Below are 26538 nucleotides of genomic sequence, written 5' to 3'. Positions count from 1 at the left end.
TAAATATACGAACAAAAATGTTACTCTAGGCAATGAAGTAATAAAAACGCCAACAAATACTGTAAAATTTTCATGGGCCGATAGAGCTAATAATGATGTGCAAAGTGATGATAACTTGAATGATGATGACTTTACGTTAGTTCAACGGAGTAAAAATAAAATAAAATCTAGAGCATTACCTTCAGTTAAGATTAAACCAGAAATTCCTTCAGCTGTCCAACGTCAACAACAAATACAACAAATTAAAAAAGTAATTGGCAAAAAAACTAACTGCTCAACAACCTTAAGGTCGATGAAGACTGAACCACGTAAAAAACTAGTCTACGTCGGCAAGTTGGACCAATGCACATCTGAAGATCTCATCAATCATTTGAAAGCAATTGATGTAAAAGCTATATCATGTATTCCTCTTACGAAATCAATTTTTAATAAAAAAAGTTCATCATACAATAATAATAACAATACTAACAACAACTCTTCTCAAACTAATGAAACCAAAACTAGCGCAGCATTCAGAATTATGTTTCTCGAAATAGATTTTGATAAAGTGATGAATGAAGACAACTGGCCAAGTGGTGTCATTCTTCATGAATGGTGTTTCTTCGACAATCAGGTTCATCAGTCAGTTTCAAACATTGCCGCTCCATCATCTAAAAATGCCTAACTCAAATTCTACTTCCTCGTTTGATCGTGAACTGCATTTAAATGATGCATATAAACAGCCGAAGTCTTTACAATAAAATGTCTGAACTTGATGCCCTCCTTCAAGTGTGCAATAATTGCTTTTCTTTAATCTGTGTCTCAGAAACTTGGCTTAGTAACACCAACGATAAATTAATTAATTTACCAGGTTATAACTTTTTATCAAAAAATCGTGTCTCCGCTACTGGTGGCGGTGTTGGTATATTTATATCAAACTTTTTAAAATATGTTGTTCGTGATGACCTTGTCTATTTTTCACGTACTTTTGAATTGTTAATTGTTGAATTGTTAAATATCGAATGTCATAATTACTTGATTTATGTTATTTATCGTCCCCCTAATACTGACCTAAACTTATTTCTAAATGATTTTACATGTTTACTTTTAAAAATTTCTAAATCAACACATGCATTATTATTATTTGTTTAATAAAGTTAAAAGCAATGGTAAAAAAACTTGGAATTTATTGGAATTTTGTATGGGTGTTAAAAAAAAACCGACATTTTTTGCTATTAAATTGCATGATGAATTGATTACTGATGATCTGAGTTTGTGTATTTGTTTTAATGATAAATTTTCTTCGAATGTTTCTTCTACGTGTAATTATAATAATAATATTTTTAATAATGATAATAATGGTGATAATAATAATAGTAATAATAATGTTGGTAGTAATGATAATAGTGGTGATAATAATAATCGGGGTAATAATAATGGTAATAATGGTAGTGATAATGATAGTATAATAGCAGTAATAATGGTGGTATTAATAATGGTAATGGTAATAACAATGACAATAATAATATTAATAATAATAATAATTTAAATTTCAAAAAATATTGTAATGTTGATAAGGTAAACTCATTTGTTTTATTTGATTGTTCTGTACTTGACATTCTTGATACAGTGAATAATTTTAATAATTCTAATTCTTGTGGTGACGATTTGATTTCAAATTTTCTTCACAAAATCTGTTATAACAAATATTCTTTCGCCTTTATGTCACATAATTAATTTATCATTTAATAACGGATATTTTCCTAAGTGTTTAAAAATTTCTAAAGTTATGCCGTTATTTAAATCTGGTGAGCCTAATGATCTTAACAACTATCGGCCTATTTCTATTATCTCTAGTTTATCTAAACTCATTGAAAAAATTGTTTTTAAAAGGTTTACTAATTTTCTTAATTCTAATAACTTGCTTGTTCCTAATCAATATGACTTTCGTTCTAAATGTTCTACTGAGTTTGCAATAGCTGATGTGGTTAACTTTGTTTCTCATGCCTTGGAGTCTAAAAGGTTCTCTATTGGTGTCTTTCTTGATTTATCTAAAGCCTTTGATTCTATTGATCATAATATCTTATTATTTAAATTATCTAAGTATGGTGTTAGGGGTATTGCTCTTGATTGGTTTGCTTCTTATTTGAATGAAAGGTTTCAATATGTTTCTATTAATAATTCCAGATCTCCTCTTTCTCCTATCTCTTCTGGGGTACCTCAAGGCTCTATCCTTGGTCCTTTACTTTTCAATATTTTTATAAATGATTTCGTAATTGTTCTAGAATTTTAAAATTTATTCTTTTTGCCGATGATTCCACTCTGTTGTTCTCTAATTCTAATGTTAGTCAATTGGTATCAATTTTCAATGAAGAGTTACGTAACGTTTATAACTGGGTTCAGGCTAATAACTTAAGAATAAACATAGCTAAAACTAACTTTATTTTATTTGGACCTAAGATTCGAACAAGTGTTGTTGATATTCAGCTTTTATTAAATAATGTTTGCATTAACAGGGTTGAATCTACAAAGTTTTTGGGTATCTTTATCTCTAGCAATTTATCCTGGACTAGTCACATTCAATTCATTTCACAAAAGGCTACAAAAAATTTAGGAATACTTTACCGACTGAGATCAAGGTTTCCAAGACATATTTTAATAACACTATATAATTCTATTGTTTTGCCATTTTTCACCTATTGTATTTCTATTTGGGGTTTTACAACAAAATCTAACGTTCGTATGTTGAATCTTTGTCAAAATTATTTTATTCGTATTTTGTTTGGGTTACCAAAATTTGAGCATATCAGTCATTTGTTTATATCATCTGGAATTTTAAAAGTTTACCAGTTACACATTCTTTTCACGTTAATGTTTTTTTTATAAATTATTTAAACTAAATTTTTGTCCTTCCTTGTGCCACCAATTAAATCATTTAATCAATAATCGATCAATATTTTTAAGACATAATATAGATTTTTATTTTCCTAAACCTCGTACTAACTTTTTTATTAATTCCGTCTTTCATGTCTCTTGTCGACTTTGGGACTTATTACCAATTCACGTAAAAAATTTGAATACTGCTGGTTTATTTAAAAATTCAGTTTATCAATTAATCTTAACGAATCATTTTTCCTCTTTCATTACCGGTTAATTCCCCGTGTAACTATGCTTTTGTTTTCATTTGGTTCCTAAGGTTTTTGTCGATTAATTATTACTATTTTGTTTGGTTCTATTTTTTTCTTTCTTTTTATCACTTATTGTTTATCTTTGTTCAAATTTTATTCCAATTTCTGTTTCGGTGGCCCAACAAGTGCAAACTTCGGGTCTCCTAGTATTATGTATTTAATGATACTTTACTGAATAAAAGATTATTTGAATAGAATTGAATTGAATAGATAGAGATAAATAGATAGACAGGGATAGATAGATAGATAGAGATATATAAATACATGGATAGATGTAGATAGATACTTCATTTTATTATATTAAATTCTATTCTCGCTAGTCTGCCAAGTCTTCATGATCAGTATTTATTTATACACCAGGATTATACCTTCATTTATTTAAATTTCAAAAACAATTTCATTCTCCTTCTCTCTCTCTCTCTCTCTCTCTCTCTCTCTTTCCCTTTCTTTCTTTCTCTCTCTCTCTCTCTCTCTCTCTCTCTCTCTCTCTTTCTTTCATAATTTCATAATTTTAGCCATTCAACGAAGATGTTTAGTAAAGACCAATACCAAATTAATGTACATATTTCAAACGTGAAAGATCATTTCGATACAAGAAGTACTTGTTGTTTTTTCACATGATTTTTTCACTACACACTATTATTGATTAATAATTTCTTATTATTATTATTATTGTTGTTTTTGTTGTCGTTGTTGTTGTTGTTGCAAGAGCCAGGAGAATGATTGCTGATATCCTGACCGCTTTTCAGACAAAGGGACGCATTCTTCCCGTACAAATAACTCAATTTCGTTGATCCTGAATATTTTTGACGTCTGAATTTACAACCACCACCACCACCATTATCTACCACGCCATTGTGGCCAGCGTTGCAATCGTCCTCGTCGCTTCTTAACGTCGACTGCCTGTTTCGACGGCCACTTGTGGTAAACTGATTGGTGGCGAAGAATCGTCGAGCGTTGCCACAACAGAGACTGCCTGGCACTAATCTCTTCATGCCACTTCTGAATTTCTTACTGAATAGGCAGTAGATGATCGGATTGATGCAGCTGTTCATCTGACAGAGCCATTTCATGAAGACGGCTGATTCGGTGATGAATTTTTTGTTGACCTTTGTGAAGTAAATGAAGATGAAAGCCATGTAGAGGGGTAGCCAGGAGATGGCGAATAGGACCACCACCACCATTATCATCTTCACCACCTTTATTTTGGATCTTAATTTGATGGTGTGTGTGTGTCTTTGTGTGTGTCTTTGTATGTGGGTGTGTGGTGAATCTTTGTGGGTGTGTTGTCGCTTTGTGGTTTGCAAAAACAAAATGACTCAAAAAATAAACACAACAATAAAATCAATGCAAATACATCACAACAAAAATAACTATCCAATCAAATAAGCAACAACACAAACAAACAATAAACACGTTGAACAAACAACAACTTAATCAAATAAACAACAACAAACAATAAACACGAACAAGCAACACCACCAACATCATCATCACGAACGAACCACCTCTGAATAGCCTTGATTGATTGATCATTTTCCACTCCGGGTGCCGATCTAAACCAGACCTTCCTGGCGATCAGCAGATAAAAACACGTAATCATCAGTAGCGGCAGAACATAGCAACACACAAACATCACACCCATAAAATGCACCATAGCCAGCACATCACTTCTCCAGCTGGGCAGACAGATGTAGAATGTCCGGTTGTCAGCCAGTAGGGATGTGCTGGGTTTAAGCTGGTAGACCATGAGCCAGGGCATTACCATCACGAGAGCCAACATCCAGATTATTATAATTATGCGGCGGGCGATTGTCTTCGTCATGCGGAATTCGAACACTTGGCATATCGCCAGGTACCTTGGGGAAGAGGTTGTTGTAGGTAGTTGTATAATTTTTGAGGTTTATTGTTAATTTTGTTAAGTTTGTTTGTTTATTTTTTTGTTTGTATGCGTGTGTAAGTGTGTGTGTAGTGAATGTGTATTATTGTGTGTGTATGTGTGCGTGTGTGTGTGTGTTTGCGTGTGATAAGCATTAAGAACTAGAAAAATCAAAAATAGTATCAAATTAGGAACCGAATGAAATCTAAAATGTAATAACAAAGTAACATAAGATGACCATAATTAAGTAATGAAAAATCAATTATTATTTATAGAGAGATTATTATTTCTAAATAATTTGTTCATGCATTAAGCTCACATTTGACCGCTAGGCAGTTTTCCGCTCATTAACTTTTTGTCCCGATATCACAGGCTCATTTGTAAGTATAATGTTGTCATCGTTGTTGTTTGTGTTTTTTGTCGTTTGTGTATGTGTGTGTTTGTGTATAAGTGAACGTGTTTGTGTGTATATGCGTGTATGTAAGTGTGTGCATTAATGTGTGTTTGTGAATGTGTGTGTATGTGTGTTTGTGTGTGTGTAAATGATTGTGTGTGTGTATGTGTGTTTGTGTGTGTGTAAATGATTGTGTGTGTGTGTTGAGTGCGTGTGTGTGTGTGTATGTGTGTGTGTGTGTGTTTGCATCAGTGCGGTTGGGTGTTTGTATAATCTTATTTATGTGCGTTCTATTTGCAAGTTGAGACCAAAGAAATAAATAAGCATATAAATAAACAAATGGAAAAAATAGGTAATAAACACAAAACACAAGACAATGCAAATAAAGAAAACAGTGCTTGCTAAAGAAATCTGTAAAAATTTAATTAATAGATCGAATCAAGAGAAGGATTAAAAATGAAAAAAAATGAACGAAAATAAAAAATTGAAAATTGAAAAAATATCATCGATAGAACGAATTGAAATGAAAAAAAAATTCAGTCGAAGAAATAATAAACAATGAAAAACTATAAACAAGACACAACAACAACAACTGCTAGTACTACTACTAATACTACTACTATTACTATTGCTACTACTACAACAACAACAACAACTACTACTACTACTACTACTACTACTACTAATACTACTACTACTACTACTAATACTACTACTACTATTACTATTACTACTACTAATACCTACTACTAATACTACTACTACTGTTACTACTACAACTACTACCATAATAATAATAATAATAATAATAATAATAATATTAATTATTATTATAATTATTATTTAATAAATAATAAAAATAATATAATATTTTTTTGTTGAAATTAAATTTTTTTTGGGATAACCTGTCAAGGGAGATGGCAGTGAGGGTGTAGACGGAAGCGATGACAGAGACGCCTTGCAGGTATGGAGTCAGTTTGCAGAGAAGAGCAGAGTAGTGCCAACCTGTTGTCGGTTACGATGATGGCGATAATGATAATGATGAATCTGTTGGGGATGGAATGTGATAAAAATGGTAATATGACGATGATAATATTAATGATGACGCGGATGATGAGATAGTAGAAAAGCACCAAATAGTGAATTTTGTCCAAAGTTGAATGCCGAAAACCCCGCAAATTTGACAAAAAATAAAAGTTGTTGAAAAAAATAGGCTAATAATGTCTATCCAACAATTCCTTATTGAGAGAACATTCAATCTCTTGCTCAAGTTCATTTGTTTTTATAGATGTTAGAGCCAAAATTATTTTTCGCTATTATTATTAATCACCAATTATATTTCTGTTTTTGGAACCCTAAAAGTGGCAGTCTATCAGCCTGACATTATGACCCAAAAAAGGGGCCACAAATGTTAAAAAATTCTCCTCCGGGTCGAAAAAATACGCAATTTAAGTACATATTCGGCCCTTTAAAGGCAAAAGCATTCTCGTTGCGGCCCTCACAGCAAAAAGTTTGCCCACCCCTGGTCTAAAGGAAAATTGCTCTATATGGAATAAAAATGACCATAGCCAAATTTCAAAGTGTCTAATGTATTTATTGATAACATTGATGGATGAAGAAAGCGAAGGGGTTTTTTATTTGAAAAAAAAATAAAATAAAATAAAGTTATAAACAATAAAAATTAAATGTAACAAAATAAAAATAGCTATAACATAAAGAATAAGGTCAAAACTATATTTATTGTCGGCGCGTTGAACTGGTCTGAAAATACAAATACACTGTATTGCACATGTGGTATGTTTTATGCGTCTGTAAGATTTCGTACGTTCGTGTATGTGTTAATATGTGTATGTACACACACACACAAAGACACACACACACCAACAAATAAACGAACGAACGAACGAAAATAATAACAAATACGAACAGACAAACAAACACAAATAGAGAGACACACACACAAACAGACATTGCTATTACGATTCATTCTTTTTCATATCCATCGACCTCTATTACTAATACCAATGGTTCGGAACATTCCATTTTTAGAAAAGGGGTGACTGGATTGAATTTATGGCTCAATTTCTCTGCGCTGATCAAAGGAAATAATTTGTTGAAAAATTTGTCAATAGTTTAAAGTGAATAAAAATAGGTTCGTGCAGTTTTCAAGTATTCTTTACTGTTTCAATTTTATATCTCGTGAAAGTAGTTCTTGTGGTCTTATTTTGTTTAATAATGCTGGTAGCAGTAATAAAAATAGTTTCAAGATAGCAGTAAAAGCAGCAGTAGTAGCGGTAGCAGCAGCAGTAGTAATAATAGTAGTAGTAGTAGTGGTGGTAGTAGTAATAGCTTTAGTAGTAGTAGTAGTGGTGGTGGTAGTAATAGTAGTGGTGGTGGTGGTAGTAGTAGTAGTAGTAGTAGTAGTAGTAGTAGTAGTAGTAGTAGAAGTAGAAGTAGTAGTAGTAGTAGTAGTATAGTTGGTTTCTTATAATAGTTTGGTTTATTGACGTTTTGTTGATCAAGTTAATTTGTTCAGAGTTTGTTTATTTTTTTTTCTGCAATCTCTTGATTAAACTTCTACTGCGCTGAACTTTTAGCAGGAATACTCTATGCTATGGCAATGATGACGACGACGACGATGATGATGAGGATGAAGATGATGACTTTGATGATGACGATGATGATTACGATGAAGATGATTACGATGATGATGATGATGACGACGACGAGACGATGATGTTGATGATGACGATTAGTTGAAGAAGAGCAAGATTTATGCCTAATTAACATCAAAGGAAATCCATTGACAAAATAACAATGATGATGAAGACGACGATGATGATGTTGATGATAATGATAATAAGGATGATGAAGATGATGACGATGGTGATGTTGAGGATTATGATGATGATGATGATGATGATGACATCATCATCATCATCATTACAATCACCATAGTCAACACCATCATCATCACAATCATCATCACAATCATCATCTTCGTCACCAACGCAAAAAAAAGCGACAAAGAATTTTTCTCAAAAAAAAAAACATTTTAAAATTTTCACGAAATTCTCACACACTGTAAAGAGATAATCGGTCGTCACGGGCTTTAAAAAAGTTTTAATAGGACAATTTTACACCTTTGGTTTTTAAATCTATTTATTTTTTTACATATTTACAAATGAATATATTTAAAATAAAATTATTAAAAAAACAAACACTCAAACAAACAAACACACAAACAAACAAACAAACAAACAAACAAACACACACACAAGCAAACAAACACACACACAAGCAAACAAACAAACGAACAAACAAACAAACGCCACTAACCATACACAAAGCTCTCGGCAAAGGTAATAGGAATACAGAATATGGTGACCAACAAGTCAGCAATCGCCAGGTTCACAATGAAATAGTTCGTCAAATTGTGCATCTGCTTATTTCTCAAAACTATCGCGACAACTGAAATATTTCCTAAAAACCCCAGCAAAAACATCAACAAAAAAAATACTGCCAACAATGATATAGACAGCCCATCTCTGTATATTAAGCTATTGATGATGTAATTTCTTTTCAAGTAGATTTTGTTGTTGATGTTGGTGTAGTTGTTGTAAAAAATGTTGTCGTTATAGATTGTTGTACTGTTTAGAAATACTGTAAAGTTGCTGATGGCGTTGCTGATGTTGATGGTGTTGTCGAAAATGTTGTTGTCGATGTTGTTGTTGTTGTTGTTGATGTTGTTGTCAATGATGTCATCATTCTCGTCGTCGTTGTTGTTGTTGTTGTTGATGTTATAGATGCCATTGACTTGCTGGTAGAAATATTGTTCCATCATTTTAGGAATTTGCTTGCTACAATAATAGTGATGACAGATTTGTTAGTAATTTTGCAGTTGTATGTGTAGTAGTTAATAGTAGTTGTTCTGTTGTTGTTGCTGCTGTTGTTGTTGTTGTTATCGTTGTGTTGTCTTTAATGTTGTTTTTGTTGCTGTCTTTGTTGTTGTTGTTGTTGTTGTTGTTTTTGTTGTTGTTGTTGTAATAATGCTTTTATTTCTCGTGTTTACTGTTACAAGTGTTATAAAAAATACTATGTTTGTAACGCAAATGATGATAATTATCGCTAATAAATTTTTAAAAATAATGATAATTGTCGATAATAATTATGATAAAAATAATACTCAGTATAGAGGAAAAATTATTGTTGTAGTAAGTCAAGTCAAAACAATCCTTATAAAATCCACTTTAAACTAGTAAAAAAAGCAAATTTAAAAAAAATTTTATTTAGAAATAACAAAAAAATATAACATTAAAAGCCATCCATAATTAGATATAAAGTAACAGATATTTTAGTAGTAATTTTAGCAGTAATGATAGTATTAGAGCAGAAATACAAATATGCATGGTTAGTAGTATTATCAGCGACGCAGTAAAACAAGTGTATGGTTGTGTATTCGCTAATATGTATGTATTTATGTGATCGTTGTTTGTGTGTGTGTGCGTGCGTGATATGTATGTGTGTGCGTGTGTTATGTGTGATGTGAAAGTGTGGTACCAAAATATGTTGCATAAAACATTTCGATGCTTTGAAAAAATGAATGTTTTGGGTGGCTGCATCGAGTTATTTATATTCTGAAAGACTCAGCTGTCGATTGGTAGCTCATTAAATGTGTGTGTGTGTGTTTATGTATGTATGTGTGTGTGTTTGTATGTGTGTGTTTATATATGTATGTGTGTGTGTGTGAGTTTGTATGATTGTCATTTTGTATATATATGTTTGTATAACTGTATTTATATTTGTTTATTATCATAATGTATGTGGTTATGTGTATGTTTGTATAACTGTCATTTGGTATGTACGTTTTTTCATTTGTATAATAGTAGAAGTAGCAGTAATAGTAGTAGCAGCCGCAGTAACAGTAGTAGTTGTAGTATTACTACTACTATAAGTAGTAGTAACATTCGTAGAAGAGATGGTTTTAGTAGTAGTAGCAGTAGTAATAGTAGTATTGGTAGTAGTAGTAGTCGTAGTAGTATTGGTAGTAGTAGTAGTAGTAGTAGTAGTAGTAGTCGTAGCAGCAACAGCAGCTGTAACTGTAGTAGTAATAGTAGAAGAAACAATTATAGAAGTAGTGGTAGTAGTGACAGAGATAGTAGCAGTAGTGAAGTAGTATTTTTATAATTCTAGCGATTTTATAAAGGGTAATAAAAAAAGTAATTATGAACAAATAACGCTTCAACAACAATCCCCTGTTAAGACCTTAGTGCGTTGAAATGTGTTTTATTGTGTTGTGTTTGTGTGCATGTATGTGTTTGTTTGTTTGTGCGTGTAATTGTTTGTGTGGGTGTCTCTCTCTCTCTCTTTCTGGAAAAAATATTTCGGATATCATAAAAAAATGATATAACCTTGACATTGTGACATTGATGGCGAACTTGAGCCGAGCAGAGCGCCCAGATGATAAGCAAACGCTATCTCCATCACACCAAAGAATAATCTAGTCGACCAATAAAGCGCGAAAATGTTGACAATTATTCTCACTTACTATCGCCCAATCGTTTCTATTCTCACTTATTATCACCCAAACGTTTCTATTATCGCTCATGGAAGTGGTAGCAGTAATGATAATAGTATTTATACTATACTGGATGCAATTATATTTACTGCTATAAATGATAATGATAATAATAAATAAAAATAATAAATATCTGTATTACCTTTATTACTGCTATATATTTATATTACTATTTTTTTCTCACAACTTTTACTATTACCACCACCATCATCACCACCATCATCACCGTCATCATCATCGTCGTCATCATCGTCATCGTCGTCATCATCTTTGTCGTCATTATGACGTCACAGAATGCTTGCGTGCCTCAAACTTTAAAATATTTTTGCTCCTTTACAATTGCACTTGGAAAAATTTATTCGTCATCTCATGATTTATGCTGGGAAGTTGTAGCAAGACGTAATAAAATAATTGCTATGAAGGTCCCTCTTTCATTCTTTTTTTTCTCTCTCCCTCCCTCTTTCTCTCTCTCTCTCTTTTGTTCTTCATATCTCCATACAAAAATAATTATTATATTTCTTATATCTTTTTTTCTTTTATTTCTCTTTCTCTCTTTCCTATCTCTCACTCTATCTCTTGTACATTATAACTGTAAATGATGTAACCAAACAAAATATTCTAAAATATTTGATAAATGAATTAATGAATGATAAAATGGATGAATAAACAAATGAATGAACAAACGAATGAATGAACAAATGAATAAATAAATAAATGAATAAATTTGTATCATAATTCAATCTCTCATTATCCAACGGAGTAATTTTGTTTTAGAGACAGAATCTCTCGGATTTTGTATTTGATCACTGTTGCAGTAGTAGTAGTAGTAGTATCAGCAGCAGTAGTAGAAGATAATTTTTATTAGACAGATAATAAAAAAAAAATAATTTACAATAATAATAATAAATATAATAATAATAATATAATATATATATAAATAATATTAATATAATAATAGTAGATAATAAAACTAATACCATTTCGTCATACCCATGCACTTTTTCTCTGAGAAGTTTTATTGGACCTTATAGAGACGAACAAATTTATTATTGCTGAATAGATAATGAAATAATTAACATAATAATCATATAATAATGATAAATATTCAGATTTTATCTATGTCATAATCTTATGTGGCGAGGTGTGTGCAAAAAAGTTCTTGATATTTCATTTCTTCTCTATTGATGAATTATTATTCGTGTTGATGACAACCTTCAAAACGCATTCACCTCACGAAATTTGAAAACTTATGAAAACTTTATGAAGAGCGCTTCCGAGTTTCATGTCATGTTTATCGATTTAAAAAGACTTTTTGCCACAACTTTGCAATGTTTTGGAAAAAAAATTTAAGTTCATATATAGAAAAAATGAAAGAGTGATGCACTTATTTTAGTTGTTCACGTATAGTCCATCGAGTAGTTGTATTTTTTTTTAAATTGTCAGCGGGCTAGCTCAGTTGGTAGAAGCGCCATATCTTGCGTTGTTGATACGTAATTATATGGTTTGGATACAGTCTGGCTCTAACTCAAAGACAATGCGTATTATGTAGTGTTTGCGCGTGTACGTAGGTCGTGTGCTGTGATTGTTGTAACACGAAAGTTCATTTATAACTATTCGATGTTATGCTATCTGTTCTGCCATGCCAATGAAAAACCAAAAATATGTTTACGTTTTGTGAAATTTGTAGATGATTGAATTAAAAAATCAAAGAGACGACATTACAAATTTCGAATGGAATCAAATATTTTACAATTCAAATTACCAAAAACTACATATAGAGACATTTTTCAGTTACATGAAATCAACAGTTTGGAGGTTAAATAAGTGCAGATGACATTTTAAACCATTTTTTGGCTTCATTAGCATGCAATGAGGAGAATCGTGCAATTAAACCTTGAAATATTCTTCCAAATAGGGCAAAAAAAATCATCTTTTTTTTAAAATAAAAGAATCTATTTCTGACTTCATTTCTGGTTTTTTTCTTTCTCTCCTCTCTCTCTCTCTCTCTCTCTCTCTCTCTCTCTCTCTCAAAAGGACGATACCGCGTAGTTGATTAGTCATAAAAACTCAATCGCATTCATTTAACGAATTCATCTATTTATTTATTCCTATAAAGGGATAGTTTTACAAATATGTGTTGAAGCATTTCAAAACAATGAAATAAGAAAAATAAAACTGAGAAGGAGAGAAAAAGAGAGAAAGAAAGAAAAAGAAAGACAGAGAGAGAGAGGGGTGGGGGAAGAAAGCTAACGGATGATAGGACAAAATTTTGACAAAGCACTTTATTATTCGAAATTGGAAATGGGATGAGACCTACAAAAAATTTCTTCAAATTTTTTTTTGCAGCTTTTCGTAAGAAAAAAAATCAATTCTTTTTTTCCAATTTTCATTCAGATTAAATTTTTTTCAATATTTTAAAAAGTTTCAATATTCTAATCAAAGTGAAATTTTTGGCTTTTCCTAATAACTCTTTGAACTAAGAGCCATTAATCAAAAATAATTGCAAATAGCAACAACACAGCACTAACAACAATACACCAACATGAACAGCAACATCACTTCAACTAGGCAATCACATGAAAACTACAACAAAATGTTCATATCAAAATAAAAATAACACAGCAACAAACAAACAAGCAAACCAATAAATGAAAAAACAACACAAACAACACAAGCAAACAACAACATTTAATGCAATCGATAACAATTTGTGATTAACAACGTGAAATGACGCAATCATCCAAAGGTTTTGTAGGCACGTCAATGTAATAATCAATTCTGCTGGGATATTTTTAAACTTTTCGGCGACATTTTTAATTTTATTTCGCCTAAATTTTTTCAACTTTTAATTTTTCCAATTCTTTAATGTTGCATTTTTGACAATTTCTCAATGGGTGTGAGTCGTAAATTTTTTTCCTAAAGTCGTTCTTTGTGAGTTTTTTTGTCTTACAAATGCACCTCGATTCAACGACCTATTTTCCAAATCATATTTTTGCTAGTTTTGTTATTTATTGAGCTAAAAATTATTCATCTGAAAAACTATATTTAATTATATTTTCTAAGAAAAAATGTGTAATGTTATAGTCAAATGTAAATTGAACAAAAATTTGTCATCTGAATTTTTTAAAATTTCGAATAAATTATCGCCGACCTACATTAGGAAAATTACTTAATTATACGAGAATGGATTCAGAGAAGAGAGAGAAAGATCGACTCGGAGAGAGAAAGAGAGAGAGAGAGAGAGAGAGAGATCGACGGAGAGTGAAAAAAAAGTGAGAGAGAGAAACAGACAGAGGGAGAAGAGAGATCTAGAAAAAAAGCAAAATATATAAAGAAAGGAAAGAAAAAAGAGGGAGAAAAATAAAAAAACTGAGAGAAAGTAGAAAAAGATATAAAAGGAGGAAACCGAGAGAGAGAGAGAGAGAAAGAGAGAGAGAGATGAAGTTGAAAAAAGAAGGAGAAGAGAGCGAAAAGGAAAGAAATAAATAAAAATAGGACATTAAGACGTGGCGAACGCAGTAATGCAAACGTTATAAAATTGTTTAAAAAGAAAAAAAATTGAGACGCTGAAACACGTCACGCCACGCACACACAAACAAACTCACTGATTTACGTCAAATTCGCTATTTCTGGACTTTTTGTTGATCTATTCAAATTTTACGTGTTACACTTAAATCAAAGTTATTTTTACTGACAAAGTTACCACTACTACTGCTAAAAATTATGTAATTGCAGTTACTAATTTTACTAAAACTGCTACTACTACTATAGAATAAAATACTACTACTACTAATACTACTACTACTACTACTGCCGCGGCTACTACCACTACTACGATCTTCAAGATGGCAATTGTAAAAATGATTAAAATTACTCTTCATTCTCTTTTTACTTTCAATTCTTTATTACTTTTTTTTACTACAACCAGTTATTAGTAGTAACAACTTCACAGCTATAAATATCATTACTATCAGTACATCAATACTCTAGTAGCAATACTTATGACCTGATTACTGATATTAAAACAGGACAACACGTATACAACTACTTCTACTACTACTTCTACTGCAACTTTTGTTCCAACAAAGCGTCGTAAATTTCAAAACCTTATAAGAAAATACAAAAAAAAATGTAAATTGAACAAATGAACGAACGAACGAATGAACGAATGAACAAACGAATGAACGAATAAATAAACGAATGAATGAACAAACGAAATAATAAATAAATAAATAAATAACTGAATGAATGAATGAATGATTAGACGAACGGAAGAACAAGCCAAAAACATCAAATATATTTTTTCTATAACGTTAACTCGACGATAAAATGTAAAATAATTTTAAGACGAGAAAAAAAATTTCAAACTTTTCTAGATGAATTTTTTTTTCTGATAACATAAAATAAAAATGAATAAAAATACTAGAGTGACCATTAAATTGAAAAAATGTATTCGTACGATAATCGCTTGCAGGCAATAAAAGACATGTTTGTGTTGAAATAAACGTTTATGTAATACACTTATATACAACAAACAAACATACAGACATACAATTATACATAGATATACTCACACATGTACACGCACGTGCATACATAGACACACAGACATGCACACAAACAAACATATACAAACACAAAACACACACACACACACACATGCATACATAAACATCTACGTTAAAAATATAAATATGCATTTTCAATATGGATTAATAATAATATTAGAAGGTAGTGCTAATCATGAGTTCCTGAATTTTAACACAATACCATTTGCATCGAGTTACCGACCACACAAGAATTTCAAAAATGTATAACACTATATTTTTTGGTTAAACTTGATCCCACCCAAGATGTTTCGAAATCTCGAGCTTAACCAAATACAAGAACCTACCCAAACCGACCTTTAGAAACCTACCCAAAAACCAAAAAGACTGAAATTAATGCAACCTGCATGCCCAACTGCAATCATTTATTTTATTTCAACTATGAATTTGTTACATCATGTTACATTATGTGAGATACATGCATCATATTTGTTTGTATGTGTGCGTGTATAATTTGCAAATGTACAGAGTCAGGTAAGTAAATGAATTAATGATTTCCGAAATTGTTCCATGTTGAAAGGTGACTGATTTGTTGAGTACTATCCAAATTAGGATTTCAATGAAATACTGAACTCAAGCGACTTCTCGTCACGACGTATTTTCTTCGCAAGTGTAACTTGAATGCGAAACAGAGGATCAGATTTGGGCAAATACGTTGATGAGCCTTATGCAAATTGAATTTCTTTTTTATTCTTTTCTGCTTCTTGGCCTCAGTGATGTCCAACTTCATGTATCCTTAAACTTCATAAGGACCATATTTTTCTTTCAATTCTGTAACCATATTTAATCTCTATGACTGCAATAATCTGTTTCTCAGCAAAACCTGTCTGAAACTTCTCTTTCATAAATTGACTCCAAGTTAGTTTTAGATTCTTAACCTGACAAGCTTCTACACTGAAATTTCTAATTGACAACTTCGACCGTGCCCAAAGTTCTTCGGTCTGTTGAATGATAATGCTTCTACTGACAGACGCAAGCTGCTGTAGTTTGTCTAGACGGTTGTTTACTTGAACACATAAATGTTCAAATGTTCAAGTCTACGCTTGGGGCTTGTTTATCAACAAGATGTTTCTCCTCAAAATCCGAAGTAATTTCGTTGTCACGGCGTTGTCTGCTTAAGGTGGCTTTTAACTCAGGCAATATAAAATTATACAGTTTGACGCAATCTTCTTCATACTGGCGCGCAGTTTCCGATAATGTATGAACAACGTCAGCATGAGCGGGTAGCTTTCTGGAATTAGAAAACTTCTTTAACACGGGAAAGTTAATGTCAGGATCCAGAAGAGGACCAGACAAACGTGTCTTTTTGGTGGTCATGTTGCTCAACTTCAAATCTAACAATAATACTATTATTTTCCTGGTACTACCAGCTAACAAATTGTGATATCAATTAAAGAAATTTGTCAAACGATTTAATCAAACTTGAACTGTCGTATTACACTAACTGAAATATTAAACAAAAAATATGTCAGCATATTTATTAGAAAAAATTCAATTTTAATTTAATTGAATTTATTACATAAGATATGATGAAAAAAACCAGTGGAAGTTTGTATCAGATGAGTTAGTTACTTCAGGTATAATTCTATTCTTATGATCAATATTGAACTCCTCTTATCAGCAGTGTACACATTTTCGCATGGGCTTGGGAGGTATCAAACATGAACATGATATATATATATATAAGTATTATACATTTCTGTAAATGTAAAATTATACATTACTGTAAATGTAAAATTATACAATTCTGTAAATGTAAAATTATACATTTCTGTAAATGATTTCTAATGCCTAACACGTCAAGTGCGGAGTCGATTTAAAATTCTGAGAAATAAAAAATCTACGCCATTTATCACTTTTATTATTTTGTTTTTATTGATATCAATTTTGATAATTATTAATAATTAATTCGCTCTTACATAAATTTTTTAAAAGTCTCGCCGAGATGACGTTCAATTTTATCTAATAAGCAAATAATACGTAAAAAAAAGTTAGAAATACACATCATACATCGGACTCTTATCATCATCACCGTACGCTAAGAGGCAGCACTTATGCATCTAAATATAAACATCGGTGTCTTTTAATTAAAAATTATTATTATTTATTATTATTATTATTGCTATTATTATTATTATTATTTTAAAAATAACAATTATAATGAAAATTTGAAATAACAACTAAATTAATTTTTAATATATAACTACAAACCTATAATATACTAAACATAATGCGGTGATAAAACGAAATAAATAATAGCTTATGTAAAATTAAATACTTAACTTTTAAATTTAATAATTAATCTTTAACCATGGTAAGATCTTTTATTTGAGGGGGAATCAACCTCACGCCTCTGATCTTGGAAAATAAATTTATTCTAACCTACTAGCTAACGTGCAAACATATGGACTGAACAAAGAGATAATTCATAATATCTAGAAATGAGGTTCTTGCTACATAGAGGCAAACAAATTCTATCGATGTAAATAAAATACTACCTGAAGATTAAAAAAAAATCTTTATTGAGTATTCGTCATGTCGGTAACGTTTGATGAAATAGTTGTTTTTGTTCATATGTGTGAATTTGTATGGGCTTTTGTTCATATGTTTGTATTTTTATGTGTATGTGTGTGTGTGTGCGAATATGTGTGTATAAATGTGTTGTTGTAGGTACGTCTATTTGTGTATGTATGTGTGCGAAAATGTGGTGTGTATAAATGTGTTGTTTCAAGTGTGTCTCTATGTGTGTCTGTTTGTAGAATTATGTCTTTTGTTTATATGTTTGTGTGTTTATGTATTTGTGTGTGTGTATATGCGTATAATTTTGTCTTGACTTACAAATTCATATAAAAAATAGTTGAAAGTGAAGAATTCAACTCAGAATACTTGTAGTAAGTATTCAGAACGCATTTCAGAGAGTGTATATAATCTTTGGTGAATTCAACGTAAAACTGGCGTACTAAAATGTCGTAAAGAAGAGAAAATTTATCTTCAATAACCACACAGAGAGTAGGGTGCTTTTTAAAATGAAAAATTTTGTTAAAAATTTTTGTACTTAGTGATGATAAAACATCTGTAAGAAAAATAGTTTAAAAAAAATAAAATTACACACACACATAAGCGCAAACACACACACACACACATACATACACACACACCAAATACATATACAAAAAACAACGTTACAACTTTTCAACACCATTGAAGAGTATCATAAAAAAACTATTTATATTTTTTCTTTGTATGTGTGTACATGTATGTGTGTACGTGTATGTGTGTACGTGAGTATTTGTTCAATTTTTTATATAATTTTCGTCTCCTTTAACGTATTTGCCATTTCCAAAAACTCGACTTGATGGTCTTGTTTAAACACGCTCTTTACGTAATGTTAATTAGAAAAAATTGTAAATGGGTCAATGTCAGTTTTGTGTATGTTCATGTAATGCGTTTGTAAATTTGTTTTAATTTTATTTATTTATTTACTTATTAATTTATTAATTTATTTAAATATGATAAACAGCATTAATTAGCCTAATAGTTGCTACAATCAAATTGTGCCAAAATTATCCTGAAACACGATTTTAAACTTTAAACGATTTTCAACGTTGAAACGAGACAATCGAACCAATACATAGCGAAACTGAAAGTAAGAGAAAGGTGAACAACTCAATGCTAAAATTTTTTGATATTTTATTGGTAATAAATCTCATCTAAATCACGTAGAAAAATAAATTGAAGTTATTTGCTGAAATGTCACAAAAAACTATTTAAATACAGAAAAAATATTTACATAAAAAATTGATTTACTTACATAAAAACTATTTACTTACTAAAAACTATTTACGAACAAAAGACTGTTTACATACAAAAAACTATTTACATACAAAAAACTATTTACATACAAAAAACTATTTACATACAAAAAACTATTTACATACTAAAACAATTTACATACTAAAAAATATTTATATACAAAAGACTGCTTACATAAAAAACTATTTACATACAAAAAACTATTTACATACAAAAAACTATTTACATACTAAAACAATTTACATACAAAAGACTGCATACATACAAAAAACTATTTACACACTAAAAACTATTTACATACAAAAAGCTATTTACATACTAAAACAATTTACATACAAAAAACTATTTACATACAAAAAACTATTTACATACTAAAACAATTTACATACAAAAGACTGCATACATACAAAAAACTATTTACACACTAAAAACTATTTACATACTAAAAACCATTTACATACAAAAGACTGCTTACATATAAAAAACTATTTACATACTAAAAACTTTTTACATACTAAAACAATTTACATACAACAGACTGCTTACATGCAAAAACTATTTACATACTAAAAACTATTTACGTTCAAAATTGATTTACTTGCATAAAAACTATTCACATACAAAAAACTATTTACATGCTACACACATATCGACATAGTTTACAAAAAACTATTTAGACAACTCAAGTTTGCCGTGTGAAGACGTAGTCATAAATTTGTTGTATTGCACTCATCAGCTTATCCGGAGCAAACAGCTGGTCGATGGGTACATTGCACCTCATGATGTTCAGAAACTGCTCTATGACTCGAGGGCTGTATGTCACTTGGTGATGTGGCGCCTCATTGAACGGGCACAGGAAGTGTTGTTCCTTCAAATAGTCAACTTCCTCCCTGGTAGCCCTGATTGAGGTGTAGATGGTGAGATGGAATGGAGATCTACAGAGTGGGCATGTTGTCCTCTTCACTCTCCACTGGTCGATGCACGCTCTGCAGAAGCCGTGCGAACAACCGGCCAGGTAAGCAAAGTTTGTTTCTATCGCTTCCAAACAAATGCTGCACGTTTCCTCCTCACGTTCTTGTTGATCAGTGTTGACAGTTCGGCTGAGTGAATCTGATATCGAACCGGTTTGTACGTATTTAATAATACGTTCGACTTTACAACAATTCTCAAAGATGCAATTGCTTTCTGAGCACATGTGTTTGTTCATATTTATTCGTTTGCTTGAGGAGTAGTCGGATATTTGTAAAATAGTGTCTGGCGATGGATGAAAGAGTTATTTGTAAAATAGCTTTAGGAAAATTCTTGGTAAATTCTATTTGTCGTAATGCTATCGCTTGAATTTGTTCCAAAATTTATTGTTGTATTAATCGCTGAATTTATTGTTGAATTTTGTTATTGGAAATTTACAGCAGGTGTCTGTTGTCTAATTTGATGGCTGACGTGAACGCTGGCTGATCAACTTGGTTATGAGGCTCTTCTATTCTTGTCTGCCTTTTATAGATAATTTTTGGTGGGTCACCAAAAATTATCTATAAAAGGACTTTTGTGTCAAGTTATAGTTATTTCGAACTTGGCACTTTAACAAAGTTGTTATTACGTAATATCGTGAAAGATCAAAGCGTAAAATAGCTTAAGTTGTTGTTACGTAAGATTAAAGAGGCACCCGACAAGTATCACTTAAGGTTTGCCTCCCTTGTATTGTTTTTCATATTTAGACCACTAATAATGTAACAATTGATTGATCGGTCGATTTTCTTAAAAGTGGTCTAAACGTGACAATGAAAGTCACTTTTTGGCGGCTCTTTGATCTTTCTTTGATCACAAACATTAAAACAAAAAACTTAAACAAATTATCACTCGACCAAAAATTATTACAAGTTTATTGAAATTTAACCAGCATATTTTTGTTATGTTGACGAAAATTTTTGTTGAAATTATATCAATTTTTTGGAATATTTTTGAGCATATGTTTGTCCGTTTGTAAATCTGGATTCCAAAGCTGAACACAATACTCCAACTTCGGTCGAACCAATGCTTTATATTGGTTTAATATGATGATCATATCTTTGCTTTTTTTTATCATACCCAGAGTCCAGTTTGCTTCGATGCATTGCCACCCTACCTTACCATTCCGATAAATTATTACCCCTAGATCCATCACCTCCTCTACATTTTTAGTGGTGTGTCTCCAAGTTTGAATACGTTTGCCTTCTTGTTCGCTCCCATGTGTTTGACGGCACATTTGTTAGTAATGAATAGCTTATGCCAATCCTCTGCCTATTTGCAAGCTAGAATTTTAATATCTTTACTCGTTGTCTACAACAGCACATAATTTAGTGTTATCTGCAAATTTTGAAGTTTTAGAATTTATTCCTAGATCAATATCAGTTATGTTCGATGTATGTAGGGATAGCTAAACTGAAACACTCTAACAAAGTTTGCCGCCAGCGAAAAGTAATTAATTAGGTTTTTGTTACGTGATAATCACAACCCTGAACTATCAAAGAACCATGCAAAAGTGACTTTTATTGATGTCTGACAGGTATCGCTTAATCGATCCGCCTCACTCTCCCTTTCTCCCCTTTATCTCCAAGTTATTCACGTGAATAGTTATTTGTAAGTAAATGAAAAGTTTTTTTTTCTAACTCATCTCAAAACAGTGAACATTTTTCTTACAGGAAATCGTGTTCATTTAAATATTCATTATAGATTCTGACGACTGTATCTGACATGTTATAAATAAAATTTTTTATTCTTGCATATATTATCAAAAAAAATTTAAAATTCAGGAAAAAATTTTAATTGAAAAAAATTAACACAATTATATTCATATGCTGTTTAAAAGTTGACGCCTAACCATAATTAAACGCTCGGATTTAGATATTGACAAATTATGAACCAAAACCATTTTTACATTTCTAACCAAATTTAAACCGCCAAACTTAACTAGTCTAGACTTGAGAGTTTACCAAAACTACAGTCTACACATACACAGTAAACCATCCGAACGATATAGACAAAGGGACGACATTGGTCATAAGTTTCCAAAATAAAATTCCGCCATTTTCTAAGGAATGTAAAATTTTTGATATCCTAAGGCGCAATTTGCGTTTAGCTTAAAATGTTTTAATTTGCATTTCAAAATAAGGTGAAAAATTGTTCTGGCTGCATGTTGGTAAAGGTTAATTCCTGTTTAACGGACCATCACGCATGCATACTAATGTTCCTGTATGTTTGTTTGGTGCTTCAACAGATTCGTCATAACATTCACAAATATCTCAAATTACACTCTCTAAAGCATGACAATATCAATGAAGACATTGCCATATGTACAAAAACGTAGCGATACTTATGGATATTCAGCAGTGTATATATGTATCACACATGTGTGAAAATAATTTTATTATAGTAGTTAGATCTTGCTGACACAATACACATATGTATTAACGTGAAAAAGTTTATAAACAAGCATCTCCACGTACTTACACACACACATTCATACAAACAAATAGACACACACACACACACACACACACACACACACACACACACACACACACACATACTACTACACACAAACATCCTTGCATAGCCGAGTTAGCTCAGTCAGTATTCGAATACTGTCTGACTCAGTGACTATCATACTATCTGGCGTAAAGGTTTGAATAACTATTCAGAATAGAATAACCTTTAAAACATCACAGCGGACTGTTTCCATAAATATAAACAAATAAACAAAAATACATGTGTAGGACAAACATACACATACATCTACACACACATACATAGAAACTAACATTCATACATACATCATCATTGTCCAATTACTAACATTTAATAGCAGGTAGATTTAATGACAAAAGTATGCCACATACTAAATAATTCACATTCACACACACGCACATACACACGCACATACACACACACACACGCACGCACACGAATGACACATACACACACATACACATATACACACACACTCACACACTCACACAAGATAATCAAATAAAAAAATTGCATACATAAAAATAATCTGCCCATATACATTCAATCATTCTCACGTAATAACTGTTTCATACATAAACATATACACATAAATATTCCACCCCACAATTATATCTTAGTCATAATTATATATTAATTATAATATAAATTCCTATGTATAATGTATGTGTTTGTTTATGTGTGTGTATGTGTGTTTATTCGTGTATGTGCGTACGTGTGAATTATGTTTAAAACTGATTGATTAAAATAAGTAAACCGGATTATATGATTTTATTAAAAAAATGAAGCTGATGACGACGATGAATATGTGATGATGACGATGAGGATGAAGAGGAAGATGAAAATGATGGGGATGATAGTGATGAAGATGATGATGATAATGATGGTAATTAAGTTGTGATTATGATGGTGATAGTAACAAAAAAGATGTTGTTAATGTAAATACGATGATAATAAAGATTAAATTGACGATTTTAATAATAATATTAATAATAACGATGATAATAATAGCAATGATAATGATGATATTAGTGCGGATGATGAAAATGATGATGCGAATGATGATGGTGAGGATGACAGACAAGCATCTAATGATGCTTCCACATACGGCATTGTCTTTCGTCGCATGACTCTGAATGAAAAGTAATTGTACTGTATGTTACTTATGTAGATATTTTTATATGCCTTTGTCTTTAGATTTTTTTTGGGGGGGTTTGCTTAATGAATTAATGGTAGTAACTCAATACCCACTATACATACACACATACACACAAACACATTCACACACACATATATTCACACGCACGTACACACACACACACACACGTACACACACACATACACAGGCATACAAAGTTTCTTATTTCGTGGTACATAAATATTTTTTCAATATGAAATTACGCTTCTTGGCAGGTAAGGTTGTTATTGGCTCGTACGTTCCTCTTTCATTTGACGTTTATATTTCAGAGGAAACCATCTCTCGCCAGAGCTATCTTTTGGGTTTTTTGCTTTTTTGTTTCCTTTTTCTCATGTTTTCTGTTAATTTGTGGTTAATTGTTGTTAATTTTTCTATTTGCTTTGTTTGTTTCTGTATATTTTTTGTAAGTTCTTCCATGTTTCATTATTTATTTTTTATTTACTTACATTCTTATTTCTCTGTTTTCAAATTTTTCTTCACTTCAGAAAAAAAACTAATTTTTTTGTACCTACCCGCACTAAAATTCTTAAATGAAGCAAGATCCAACAATTAAAATCTCTCAGGAAAAAGTTAAAAGCATATCGTAAATACATAAACACACACACACACACTCATAAATACAAACACATACACACACACACATAAATACACACATACACACACACATATATATTTATACAAACGTCTTACATACATACTTGTATACTGCTCGCTCTTCACCATTCTACGACGGTTACTGAACGAACAGCATGTTCAAATAATACACTCATACATGTTAATATATATACTCATAGCCTTTTTTTGTTTTTTTTTTCAATTTATACTAAAAAAATCTAAATTAAAATGCAATAATCTTTCATTAACAAACTTGCACGCATTGTGTTATATACAAACGAAACATACATACTAGACAGGCATACAGATAAACAAAACTAGACTGTTTTTTATGGTATTCGTGTGTTTTTTTGTGAAAAATCAAAACAAAAACAAAACAAAAACAAAAAAATACACTCTGTTATTTTAGTAAGCCAAGATATTAAAAAGTCTGAAGATTATGCATGCCTGTTCGGTTCGTATAAAGTGTTATATGGTCCATGGACCTCAATGTGTTTGCTTTAGTATTTATTTTTATTTGTTGTTTCTGTTTTGTTGGTGTTGTCGTTAAGTGTTGTTGATGATGATGATGTTGTGGTTGGAGCTAGGCTGTTGTTGTGTTTGTGTTATGTTGTTGATGTTTCTCTAGATGTTATTGTTGTTGATGTTGTTGTTGTAGTTTTTATTGTTATTTTGTTGTTGTTTTTAGTTTTTTTGTGTGATTATGTTGAAATAAAAAATCAGCTGGCATAGTTTCATTGGCTGACATTTCGAATGGTTAATAAAATGTAAGTATCCGTATTTAGTGCTTTGTAAGTATCTAAGTATCGGATTTGTAAATTAGTGGATGGATGGATGGTTTGAGGAATGAATAGATGAATGAATAAATAGATAAATGAATGAATAATTGAATAAATGAAAAAAAGGATTGAATGTATGAATGGCTTAATGAATGAATAAATGGGTGGATGAATGAATGAATGGATGAATGAACGAACGAACGAACGAATGAATGAATGAATGATTGAATGAATGAAGGAAGGAATAATCTAATAAAAGAACAGACAACAAAAAATACAAATGATACCCGAGCCCAATGTAACTCAATATAGCTAATAATAATTGACATCAAACAACATGAAAGTATTTTTTCAACGTATTCCTTATTTGAAAAAAATAAATTTTTTGTGTGAAAATATAATTTTGTATTGTGAAAAATTTGAATTAATGAGGATAAAATATTTAGCAGTGCAACAAATACTAGTATATACTAACATTCGTTAATGTAAACAATACTACACAAATTACTAACAAATGGATATACTAATAACGCTTTAATGATTGAACAGTACAATTAGCGATTAGTACAATTACATTAGCGAAGAAGGCGTTAAAATACTTTGATAATGTTAACTAAAATTTTTATTAACAGTTACTAATATACTGCGTTAACAATAGTAAATGCTTGATAGTAAAATAGAAGTATAATTAAGTAGTATCTTACCGCAAGTTGGTAACTCCAGTAGTAGATAGTTGTTTGTTTGTCTAATTCGTTTCATAAAAAATTCAATAAGTAGTTGTTGATGGCTGACAGAAGAGGGCGCTATTTTAGATGGATAATATTCTTTTAATTATTTTTATCAAGTTTTGTTAGTCTAGTTTGTTTGGTATTTGGGTGTTGCTGTTGTTGAGATTGTTGTTGTTGTTGTTGATGATGGTGTTGATATTGTTGTAGCTGTTGACGTTGTTAGTGTTGTTGTCGTTGTTATTGTTGTTGTTAGCTTGTTAGTATTCTTCACTTTTG

At 31.0% G+C, this 26538-nt stretch overlaps 4 protein-coding genes across 4 annotated transcripts in view; 2 read left to right on the top strand and 2 right to left on the bottom strand.

Moving 5' to 3' along the window:
- The window catches only part of HELRODRAFT_182212 (hypothetical protein), a gene marked incomplete at both ends in the record, with an annotated part of 1242 nt that extends 578 nt beyond the window's left edge, over positions 1 to 664 (top strand). Inside the window, one exon of the mRNA XM_009032516.1 lies at positions 1 to 664. This exon is cut by the window's left edge and continues 578 nt beyond it. Coding sequence (XP_009030764.1) covers positions 1 to 664 — 664 coding nt within the window.
- Positions 665 to 3796: 3132 nt separating this feature from the next.
- HELRODRAFT_182211 (hypothetical protein) lies at positions 3797 to 9284 on the bottom strand (the record flags this gene model as incomplete). Its single annotated transcript, XM_009032515.1, has 4 exons — positions 3797 to 4366; positions 4735 to 5026; positions 6346 to 6445; positions 8780 to 9284. The coding sequence occupies 4 exons, from the start codon at positions 9282 to 9284 to the stop codon at positions 3797 to 3799; spliced, it is 1467 nt and encodes a 488-aa protein (XP_009030763.1).
- Positions 9285 to 19441: 10157 nt separating this feature from the next.
- On the top strand, positions 19442 to 19813 carry HELRODRAFT_90397 (hypothetical protein; the record flags this gene model as incomplete). The annotated part of the gene is made up of 1 exon (XM_009032497.1): positions 19442 to 19813. A coding segment is annotated over one exon (372 nt), but the record flags the coding sequence as incomplete, so codon positions are not given.
- A 307-nt stretch (positions 19814 to 20120) lies between these two features.
- HELRODRAFT_182210 (hypothetical protein) lies at positions 20121 to 20633 on the bottom strand (the record flags this gene model as incomplete). Its single annotated transcript, XM_009032514.1, has 1 exon — positions 20121 to 20633. One exon carries the CDS (start codon positions 20631 to 20633, stop codon positions 20121 to 20123), a length of 513 nt encoding a protein of 170 aa, XP_009030762.1.
- Positions 20634 to 26538: the final 5905 nt, after the last annotated feature.

This window comes from Helobdella robusta, assembly GCF_000326865.2.
Source record: "Helobdella robusta unplaced genomic scaffold HELROscaffold_82, whole genome shotgun sequence".
Taxonomy (NCBI): Eukaryota; Metazoa; Annelida; class Clitellata; order Rhynchobdellida; family Glossiphoniidae; genus Helobdella; species Helobdella robusta.
Note: the sequence above shows the minus strand (reverse complement) of the source record. Positions and strands in the feature narration are given on the sequence as shown.